This window comes from Idiotropiscis lumnitzeri, chromosome 10 (assembly GCF_059441095.1).
Source record: "Idiotropiscis lumnitzeri isolate Australia: NSW breed Sydney's pygmy pipehorse chromosome 10, RoL_Ilum_1.0, whole genome shotgun sequence".
NCBI lineage: Eukaryota > Metazoa > Chordata > Actinopteri > Syngnathiformes > Syngnathidae > Idiotropiscis > Idiotropiscis lumnitzeri.
Window position 1 is genome coordinate 5,883,405 of NC_142400.1, and position 11,092 is coordinate 5,894,496.

The following is an 11,092-nucleotide window of genomic DNA, read 5'->3' on the forward strand; positions in this document are numbered from 1 at the left end:
ACTTGGTTAAAAAAAAAATAAATGCAGGTAACAGGAGTTCAGAGAGCGTCGTTAAGACTCAGGAAAAAAATAAAAAATAAATGGACTACTGATTAACTCATTTAATCCCAGCCATTTTCACGAGAGGAAACACCTCAATCACAGCGTTTTCTTTCGGGATTTTGACTGATTTTGCAAGGCCTTCAAAATCTTGTGTTCTAAAGATATAAAAACATGGAGCTATGACGTAAAAAAAAAAAAAAAAAAAAGGCTAAGACGTATAAATACGTCTTTGGGAGGCGAGGAATACAATTTTGAAAATGTATATATACACGTCTTATGGATTGAATGAGTTAATTATTGAGTCAAGTGACAATCTCTGTAATGTAGTGCAGGTTATTTTTTGGCAATTACATTATTGTGTTGAATTAAAAATATTAAATAAATACGAAAGGGAAATTTCTGTAATTTTTCATTTATGAAATGAATACAGACCAACCCATATAATGCAGTTTTTTTTATTTTTATTTATTTAACAAAAAATTGTATTACGTAATGCAATTTTACACTGTAAATGACAAATAATTACGCTGTCTGTCTGTGATGGCGTTTAATCAAACTTGTATTTCAAATGTCTACTTCTGTATTATTTTATGGCATGCTGCTAACTGAAGAAATAAGGATTTACTGATATATAATCATCCGTATGAATAAATTCATAAACAATTTAAATAAACTTGAATTGAATTGGGCCTGATGGATGAGTGTGTTGGGCTGCAGCATCCCTCCCACCTCAATGAGGACGAGCGCGCCAAAAAATGGATGCATGGATTGTTCAACACATTTGTTTCTGTCACGACGTTAATGGCGCTGTCCTATTTCAGCGAGACAAGAGCCTGGAGGTGAGCGCAGGCGGCGGAGGGCTGACCTCGGTGCCCCCGGTGCCCTCTCACCCCGAGGAGCCCAGCGACCTGGAGGAGCTGGAGCAGTTTGCCCGCACTTTCAAACAGAGACGCATCAAACTGGGCTTCACGCAGGTAAGCTCGCTCAACATCGCCGCACGTCGGGTGAATTTCTTGCAGCGAGTCAACACGGCGGTCGTCCGTTACAGGGCGACGTCGGCCTGGCCATGGGGAAGTTGTACGGCAACGACTTCAGCCAGACCACCATCTCCCGCTTCGAGGCCCTCAACCTGAGCTTTAAGAACATGTGCAAGCTGAAGCCGCTGTTGGAGAAGTGGCTCAACGACGCAGGTTCCACCTCCGCTCTCGTTCGCATGACTTCATGACGTGATGACGATGGTGATTAAATGGATTCTGACTGTGCGCGTTGGTGACTGCCTCGCCTCGCTTTCCCCTTCCAGAGATCATGTCCATAGACAGCACGCTTCCCAGCCCCAGCTCGCTGTCCTCGCCCTCGCTGGGCTTCGACGGCATGCCCGGCCGCCGCAGGAAGAAGAGAACCAGCATCGAGACCAATGTGCGCGTTGCCCTGGAGCGCGCGTTCTTGACGGTAAGACGCTTTGTCTGCTTTCGGAATCTTCAATTTCAATTCCATCTGTACTATAAAGAGCCAGACTGAAGTTGTTTTGCTGCTACCTGGAGAGAGAGAAAAAAATCCTAGATGCTGAATTGAATTTCTTCTCTTTCTTATTTTTTTGTGAGACCAAAAATATTTTTTTGTCCTTCTATTTTGTTATTGATTAAACTGTGTTGATTCAATGCTGAGGGGAAATTACTCAAATTAAAAGTATATAAAAACTTTAAAGTATTTCAATGTTATTAAATATTTAAAATAACCCATTTTAGACATTGCCAAGACAAGTGTAACTTTATTTTTTTTTTTTACATTGCTTAGCATTTACACTTTTGATCGAAAATGCATACTGCATGTAAAAAAGGTAAACAATATTTTGATTTCTTTTGTGTTTTTTTATTGCGGATCAATCATTGTTGAGAAAATGCTTACAAGCATTTTAGCTCAAGCTGATCTCAAATATTTGAAACAAGTTTCGAGCGAGCATTCCACATCAATGCTAATTCAAAAGAAAATTATTATTTTTCCAATTTTACAAATATTTTTAAACAAACATTTAAAAGTTGAGGGACGAGCAGTGACGCTGTGAAATAAAAAAAAAACATTTTATTTTTATATTTTTTTCTTGATAATTTTAGGATAAATCAAAGGATTAAGTATTTTCTACATTTTCAAAAATTTTCAAAGCGTCGCCTCGTAAATGTGGCTGAATTTGCTGAGTGATCTGAGCTGCCGTTGCAGAACCAGAAGCCTACCTCAGAGGAGATCCTGCTGATTGCCGAGCAGCTCAACATGGAGAAGGAGGTGATCCGCGTGTGGTTCTGCAACCGCCGGCAAAAGGAGAAGCGCATCAACCCCAGCAGCTCCACCCCTCCCCTGCCCAGCCAGCCCGCCAGCGCCCCGCCCGCGCACAAGCCCACCTGTTACAGCCCCCACATGGTGCGTCAGCCTGCAACTTTGATGTTCCACTTGCTTAATCTGCAGTCTTCCTCCCTCCGATATCACCGCTTCCCTATTACGGGCTACAATTACTGTCTCCGGCCTTCCTGTGTGGAGTTTGCATGTTCTCCCGTGCCTGTGTGGGTTTTATTCGGGTACTCCGAAGTAAAGATAGGCCCAATATTTTTTTCAGAGCCGATACAATGCTGATTATTAGTTGTCAAGGCCGCAGATGAATGATATTTGAAGCCGATATTAATTTTCTGAAAAAGGATGAATATCGGTGTTAGAATAAAAAAAAAAACAGAAAAAAAACCTCTGCTTTTAACATTGAAAAGCTTTCAGATTTGCTAAATAGTTGATATCTTGGACAATTCGAATTTTTATTTATTTCCGCTCCCTCCCCACATAATCAGCTATGGAACGTGAAACTTTAGGCTTTACCGCCCTCTAGAGGCGTTGCCAGCACACAGCACCTTTACGCATAGTACAGTATTGTTTTATCTATATTTTATGCTTGCATTTTTTTTTTTTAAGATATGATTTTGTGTTTAAAGCATTTTTTCTTTCATATATTCTCTGTAAATCCCTCCACTCAACGTTTTCATTGTATGAATTTTAATTTCTCGCTTTCTTGGTCCAAATGTCAGATGAGCAACCAGCTGTCCCAGGCCGTGACCAGTCTCAGTAGCACAACGGTGACCGCCATGTCCCCCATCTGCCCCTTGACCTCCAGCCTGGCCTCCAGCCTCACCTCTAGCTCCGCCCCCTCCCCGGTGACACCACCCCCGGCTGCTCCTCCGCGCAGCACGGCCAGCCCGGTCACCCCCGGCCACAGCGCGCTCAATCTCAACACCGGGTAAGATGCTTGCCAAGAACACGCGGACTCCGTCTCGTCATTTGAAGACCCAAGATTAAGAAGAATGCTTTACTTTGCTTTTGATTTTTTTTAATTCATTTATTGTTTTAAACGTTTTCTTGCTCAGTACTGCATGAGACTGTCCCACTATATTGCTTTCACTTATGATTTTTTTTTCCCGCAAGTAAAAAAAAAACTTTAATATTCAACATGCTTGTTTGTTCCAAGGGAATTTTCTCCCCCCCATTTCCAAAACCTCAACATTAACTCAAAAAAAAAGCGGATGTTGCATAAAGCTATGGAGTTGTCTGAAAAGTCAAAATGAAGATTTACATGTTATAAGCAATGCATTGTAATCTTGTGCGTACGTGTTCACAGCTTGTGGCGGATGGGTAAAAAGAACGGCGAGGTGCCGAGCTACATCAGCGAGTTTGCTGCAAACTTGAGGTGAGAGCGACACGCACGTCACACACGCGTCACGGGCCGCACGCAAGCCTCAAAGCGAGGAGGCCGTCCTCGTGAGAATTTCGGAGGGTTTTCGACAAATTCACCATAAAGACTTCTTCTGTTTGTTGTCGTTTTTGACGCTCGGCACTGCGGCCGCTTCGTGATGTGGTTGTTAAAGTTTGTCTGCAGTTTCCTTCGAAATTCTCATGAGAACTCGCTGAACCGTGCTGCTTTCATGAAAAAAAAAATTGCTCTTTGCTCCTTTTGGTTTAATTTTTACACATGAACAAATGTCTACAAGTCTTTTTGCATCTGCTTGTTTGCATGTGCAGTGGAACCTTCCCAAATTGAATGTATCCATTTGGGGGGCTCAAAGTGGGATGTAACTTTAAAAACAACCAATTAAATGAGTGATGAATACAGAGTGTGTGTAAAAAAAAAAAAAAAATCAAACATTTTCGAGGTTCCGCTGTCTGTCCTGCTTTTTTCTTTTGTAAGCCGCTAACCTTGCTTCTTAACCTTTTCTCTTCTTTTGTCTGTCTGCCTGCTTGAAATGTGTGCGTGTGACACAACAGGAACACTGTGATGGGGGTTAACACGGGGATGAGCCAAGCCCTCCTCGGTAACAATCCCCTGGCCACTATTCAAGGTGTGTGTTTGCCAGACTGCGAGTCAAGTTCATTTTCAAACCTCAACAAATTTGCTCCGTTTTACGGAGGAGTCACCAAAAGACAGAATTATGTCTCAAAAAATAAAACGTACATTAGTTCAGCCTTTGGTGGAGCAAGACAACAAAGGTTTAATCTTTTTTCCCCTCAAACCTAAAACACTTTGGAAAAAAAAATGGTTAAATTTTAACCTAAAAAATATCATGGCTGTCATGAATTAATCTTTTTAGAATTGATTAGTGTATCAAGCATTCCATCGATTACTCCTATTTTTACCTCACTTCTTCTTTTGACAGTCAGTTAATTTTTTTAATTCTTGCAATTCTTCAGCTTTTCCTCAAATGTCAAATTGTTTTTTCTTAAATTATAATTCAGATTTCCAACAAATATGAAAAATATCCATCCGTTTGTCTGATAAAACTGTCTATTTGCTCAATTTATTTATTTTTTTTACTGCCACCTCCCCTACGTACCATTTAAAAGTCTCAAAAATAAACAACTTCAAAATATATATAAGAAATACTTTTTCCCCCCAACTTTCCTCAATTGAGTTTTTTTTAAACACAAAAATAAGATTTATTAAAAAAAAAATATTGAGGAACTCCAACTTTTTGTCTTGTAAGATGCAGACTTTAGCGTTATTTTCTTTTCAGTGTGGCCCTAAGACTCATTTGTAGCTTTTAGACTCAAACCACACCATCAAAATCCATTGCGTGTGAGGACCGTTGTTGTCACGTGGGCGTGTGGGCGTGTGTGTGTGTGTGTTCATCTTCCTAATGTGATTCCTTTCCTCCCTGCATCGTCATTGTCACAAATGACTATCAATCACTGCTATACGGTACGAATGTGCAGCTCAGCAAGGAACGAAAAACACGGGCCACTTGCAGCATGAAGTGCCCTTGATGTGATGGACACAAATGCACCGTTGCCGCGGCAATGTGGACACACTGTGAATAATAGCGAAACCTCAGAGCTGACCATGATAATAATGAAACAATTCAAGCTGCAAGCAGCTCTAAACGGGAACTGGTGCTTCTTGACCTCGATCATTAAAAACAATTTTAAAATAATTTCAACATACAATATACTGAAAGCGCGCACGAACAATGGATAAAACAAATATATTATACATTTTAAAAGTCTACAGATTCCTCTTTTTACAGTAAACAAATGGCGTTTTTTCCCAAACATGCCCTCTTTATTTATCTTAAAATATGCATCAATAATCCTGCCCAAAAAATGTCCATTCTAAAATGAACCAACAGCCGTTGCTTTTAAAAAGCAGAATTGGAAAGGATTTGACATGTAATAATATTATTATTAATAATAAAGAAATATATATTAATAATATTCCATTTAAATTTGCACCATCTCGAAGTAAATAGTCACCATCTAGTGGTTAAAAGTGGAATTACACCCAAACTAGACAAGTTACACCAAAATAGGACGCACACTCTGCCTCACACAAACACAATCACACACACACACTCTAAAAGTGGTGTTCGTGTGTCAGTCAATTTCCAAACACCCCTTTTGTCCCACAGAAAAGTGACAATACAATATTGGTACGAGAGAGAGAAACTGGTGTACTTTCTGATCTTCGCACCACAAAGATTCTGAGCAATTATAATAAAGAGAATTCGTTTTCCAAGCGAAACTGCATGTATTTTTCTAACACTTTTGCCGTGTGTGTCTCCCTCAGCCCTGGCGGCCAGTGGTGGCCAGCTGCCCCTTTCCAGTCTTGAGGCCGGCGGCGGCGGCAAGATGATGCTGGGCGCATCGGGCGGCCAGGGCGGCGGCCTGGCGTCCTCTCTCTTCCTCAACCACCCGGCCCTCCTCCACATGGGCCAGGGCCCGGGCGCCAGCCTGCTGAGCGCGGCCGTGGCCAAAGCCTCGCGCCCGTCTCCCTTCGCTCCCTCGGCCAGCAGCATCAGCCCCACCCTCTGCTCCCCCTCCCCCTGCTCCAGCCCCGCCTCCTCCTGCTCGTCCAGCGAAATGGCACACAGCCCCAAGATGGAGTGACCGCGCCGGGCGGCCAATCAGAGAGGAGGAAGGAAGGAAGCAGGCATCTCTGGCCTTTCACACCAAAGCTAGCTCTTCCTCTCTCTCTTGCGCCCTTCTTCTTCTCCCGGCCCTCTCCGTCCTTCCCTCCCGCGCTTTCCGATGCCAAAAACCCCACAGAATGGAAGAGGAGGGAAGGAGGGAGGGAAAGAGGAGGGGAGAAGGGAGCGGGAAGGGGAAGACCGAAACCAAAAATCGTTTTTTTTTTTTTGTTTCGTCAGCATCAGCGTGGCGCCTCGAGACTCTCTGAGCAAGAGAAGACGAGCGGCGAGGCCTGCCAACCGGCGCTTAAACCAAAAATGACAAAAGAAGACCAAGGAGGATAAGGAAAGGAGGATTTTAAAAATGTATTTATTTTGCGGGTCTGACGAGGAAAGCGGAAGAGGAGGAGACATTTGAAACCAAAAATATACCTAAGGAGAGGGCGGAGGAGGAACACACAATGACAAAAAAAAAAAAAAAATGACAACCATACCAAAATCCCAAATACCAAAAAATACGGAGAGAAAAGCTTTATTCCAAGGACATGTAAATAAATAGTCAAGCTATCCAGGACCAGGACTCCACCGTTACACACGCATTGTCATCCAATTCATAAAGATGCTACAATTAGCTTAGCATCGCCTTGTTGCGCATTTAGATGTAGCTCTTCATCATCATCGTCATCGTCATCATCGTCACCATCTCACCTGCGGTAGCGTGCTTCAAATGTAAGACCAAGGCACCTCTTGGATTGGAAGCTGCAATCGGTCGCCGCTGCCCTTTCGTCAATCAACTTTGCGCACGTTTTGTCCATGTCGTACACTTTCGCCGCCATCCGTCCACATCCGACTGCCATTAAACGCTCAAAACGGAAACCAAAGCATTTTTTTTCCAAGGCCTCGAGGTCTTCTCCAAGAGCCTCGTCCGAGACACTTGACACCCTGACGGGTCGGCGGCGGGATGGGGGTTCAAACCAGGACTCAATACTCAATCCTCCCACCCCCGCCACAAAGCGTCACAACCGTGGCGGCAACTTTAAATCCCCACGTGGAAGGTTTTCTTGTTGAATAACCAACGGGATAAGTAAGTTGAACCATCCGCGGTGCAAGTTTGTGGGGTAAGTTGGTTGAATCCCCGAAAATGGGTCTGTTTAGCCCACCGGACTGCTCACCAGATGAAGGGTGAGACACACGGCTGTGACGTCACACCTTTTCTTAAAAGGATACCAAAAATAAACCCAAACCAAAAAGAGACAACCCGAGGACTGAGCGGAACAAACCAAAAATCACCAACCAAAATGTGTCTGGAGGGGGGGGGGGACTTTGGGGCGCCGCCCTCAAAGTGTGTAGCACAGATTGAGCGCCAAAAAATCCGCTAAGGAGGGGGCCCCTCCAGCCCAGCGGATGGAAGCAAACGCAAACGACCTCACTGAACTGAGTTTCTTTTCAAAGAAATCCTTCGTTTCTGTCAGGTTGCTGTGATGCCGTTTTATTGTACTGTACCTTTTAGTGCTTATGATGACCACTCGTTTGGAAGAACCCACTCGCTGACGACACAAAGCTTCTTATTTTATTTTTTTGTAGTTGGGCTAGAAATTTTTATCAGGTGGTTGGGTTAAAAAAAAAAAAAACAACAAAACAACAAAAAAAAAAACTGTGAAAATTTAGCTTCCAGATTTTTTCCAAAACGCCAAAAAACAAACAAACCAAATACGCAGGAAGTGACGGTCTGGCAAAATGGAGCAGTTTAGTGTGTTTGGGCTGTACGAGGGCACCAAATCTGAGACATTGTCGCCATGATGACTTTCGCTGGCGCCCCCTACAGGCAGCAGGCAGGCAGGCGTTTACCCAAAGATGACTCTGCTTCGATGTGGAGGTTGGCTCCTCAAAGGTAAAGCCTTTTGTCCACGTGGACTCTTTAGACGGAATGTATCTGTTAGTGCTTCTATAGATTTTTGTAGTACAAAAAAAAAGATCTATGTTCTACTACTGCTTACTTATTGCCAATGTATTGAGAAAAAAAGAGAAAAAAAAGATCCTTAAAAACATTGACTTGATTTTAGACCAAAAAGTTTAACTGTCGCTCTTTTGTTTTTCTTTTAATTTAGACTTTTGATTGTACTATTTATTCAGGGTAGGGTTGCTATTTATTTGTTAACTTATTTTGTTTTAATATTCTGGGATGGACGTGACGATGTTGTGAACACCCCCCTCAACTTTCTTCTTCAAACCAAATAATTCCACCAATGCAACGAGGAGACGCGATCTTCCCCCGCGACTTTAAAAATGCAGGTGGCACTCGGTTTACGACGGTCCCGGCGAACGAACTTTCCACCTCCCGAACAGCCTGTTAGGAACTAGTTTGCTGGGCGGCGTAGGAATACGTCGCCACGCGGCACAATAATTTGCGCTCAGTCACCACCGTGCTTACCGTCTTTTTTTTTTTTTTTTTTTTTTAAATATTGATGGCCTAGAAGTGTTTTTCAGATAAATATTCACTGTAATTATGACTACTGCGTTTGCGTAAGTCAGTGATTGACTATGGCGTACAATTTTCGGTTACTCCGTCGTAACCCGAGAACCCCCTGTAGATTTCTTTTTGTACAGTATAACTTGTTTGTAAGCAGAGCAAAATGTTGACTTTGCCGTGTTTAAACATTTTTCTCCACAGAGAGAAACTATGAAAAGCTTTACTGCTGTGTGACCAAAAAGAAGCAAAACACAAGAAAGGATGCTTTTTAAAAATGTTTGTAAATCATTTTCATCACTTAAACCTTCTTTTTTTTTTCTCCTTGAGCTTTTTTTTTTTGTTTCTCCTTCATCCAGTGTTGGATGTAAAAGAGAGATAGTTCATCATATACCTCATATTCTCTGATGATAAACCAAATAGATGAATGCTTTAAAAATAAAATGTGGTGGGGGTGGGGGTGAGGGTCTCACTCAAGGTGACCAGGATGTTGTGCTGACGCAAGTTTGGGGGTCCAACATGTGATTGTGTGCCTCTTTCACACTGAGATCCCGTAAAATTGTCGGAGCGGTATTCATCTAGATTTTGCGCTTTCAAGCGGGACGCAACTCCCTCCCCTCAAAAAATTAATGAACATGTCATCACAATGCGTTCACCCAGCACGCAAAAAAATTTTAGCACACGACGCGACGAGTCAGTTTGGTATTGGACATTTCCCGCGTTTATCAAAAATTTTCCATTGTTCAAAAAAGATGCAAAGAAAAGCCAATTTGCTAAAAACAGTGAAGTTGTACTCAAGTCCTGGAGGTGGCGGTATTGCAAATTGTGTTTCATAAGTTATTCATAAACTTTAATACGCTTGGTGTGAAAGGGGCTCTACTGATCTACGAGCTCGTCAGCACACCCTACCCTGGGTACCACCCCTTAAAAAATGCCCAACCCCCTTTGCGCCCTTGCTGCCCACATTGAGCTTTGAAGGCCGCCCTCTCCTCTTACCCGGTACGCTTCCTTCCTGTCAAATCCGGCTGGGATCTGTTTGCTAATCAGGCCCAAAGGGGATTCGTTCACACCTTGAAGAGTTTTTCGAGGCTTCCAGTGCGGAAGTGGGAAGCGAACCAGGGAAGGGCGGCCGGACGGCGGTTGCTAGGTGACATGTCCTCTGGTGAATCCCTGATGGAGGCCATCATCTCTCTCCGGCCAGGTGGAGGCGTCCCGGCGTGAAGGAGGACCTTGAGCCTCTGGGGCGGGGATGCCCCCCTTAGTGAATGATACCAAAGTCTACGCCCCGCCCCAGAGATCGCGGCACTCCCGCTTGTTGACATCCTCTCCGCGCCGCTTCACCTCCTCTGGAGTCTGGCAGCTTCATTCCTGAATATGATTTTTTTTTTTGCATCGCCAAGCACAAACCAGGATTTTTTTTTTTAAATAATGTTAAATGTTGCTGATCATTTTTACTTTTAGGCTAGCTTTATCCTTTCACTACCGCTCTCTAGTTTTATTTTAAGCTAAAGGCTCCTGTAAATTTTGACCCCGTAAAATCTTGGACTATTCCTTCAAAAGGCTAACGTAGGTGATTTCAGCATGATCAAAAGTCTTTAAGTAAAAGAAAAGGAATGAAACTGCCAGGAGAAGGGAGGGTTAGCTGACTAGCATTCCGCTACGTTGCTCTCTGACTTCTGATTGCCTTCATTTTCTCTCTCTCTTTCCTTTCTGTCTTCTCTCAATGCAACTTTCGTCCAAAGCTTTTTCATAGCCACGCATCCCCAAAACGAGTCCCACGTTTCAAAGAATCAAACCAAAGATCTCTGACTCTCTTGATTTCTCTCTTAAAACGTGTCACCTAGCGAACCTGCCGCTCTTTTACAACCTCAGCTATCCAAAGGGAAATAATAATGAAGATGATGATGATGAAATGTATATTTTTGAGTATTTGTCATTGGGAAAAATAATCTGACTTATGATGATCTTGACGACGATGATAATGAAGTTGCTCTTGGTATCTTTGTAGCTGTTCTGATCCTTTTTGAGTTCTTGTCTTTTTTTCTGCCAAAGTATACCCCCACCCTCCTCTACTCCCTTTGACCCTGATGTTTTCTCCCAACTGTGTACGTGCGTGCGTGTGTGTGAAACGGAGGGAGTGAGGGGTTTCTCTGGG

The 11,092-nt window shown here is 43.1% G+C and overlaps 1 protein-coding gene across 5 annotated transcripts in view; it reads left to right on the forward strand.

The window, feature by feature from the left end:
- pou2f2b (POU class 2 homeobox 2b) overlaps nucleotides 1–9,461 on the forward strand; it is a 51,436-nt gene extending 41,975 nt beyond the window's left edge. For 3 of the 5 annotated variants that reach the window (XM_088307420.1, XM_088307422.1, XM_088307421.1), the window contains 8 exons: nucleotides 864–1,016; nucleotides 1,091–1,232; nucleotides 1,343–1,491; nucleotides 2,257–2,454; nucleotides 3,105–3,313; nucleotides 3,692–3,760; nucleotides 4,336–4,409; nucleotides 6,131–8,487. In XM_088307420.1, coding sequence (XP_088163546.1) covers nucleotides 864–1,016; nucleotides 1,091–1,232; nucleotides 1,343–1,491; nucleotides 2,257–2,454; nucleotides 3,105–3,313; nucleotides 3,692–3,760; nucleotides 4,336–4,409; nucleotides 6,131–6,450 — 1,314 coding nt within the window. In that variant the 3' untranslated portion in view covers nucleotides 6,451–8,487. Of the gene's footprint in view, nucleotides 1–863; nucleotides 1,017–1,090; nucleotides 1,233–1,342; nucleotides 1,492–2,256; nucleotides 2,455–3,104; nucleotides 3,314–3,691; nucleotides 3,761–4,335; nucleotides 4,410–6,130; nucleotides 8,488–9,141 lie in introns of those variants that run through there. The other 2 variants (XR_015845660.1, XM_088307423.1) reach the window with 2 other exon arrangements.
- The last annotated feature ends 1,631 nt before the right edge of the window (nucleotides 9,462–11,092 follow it).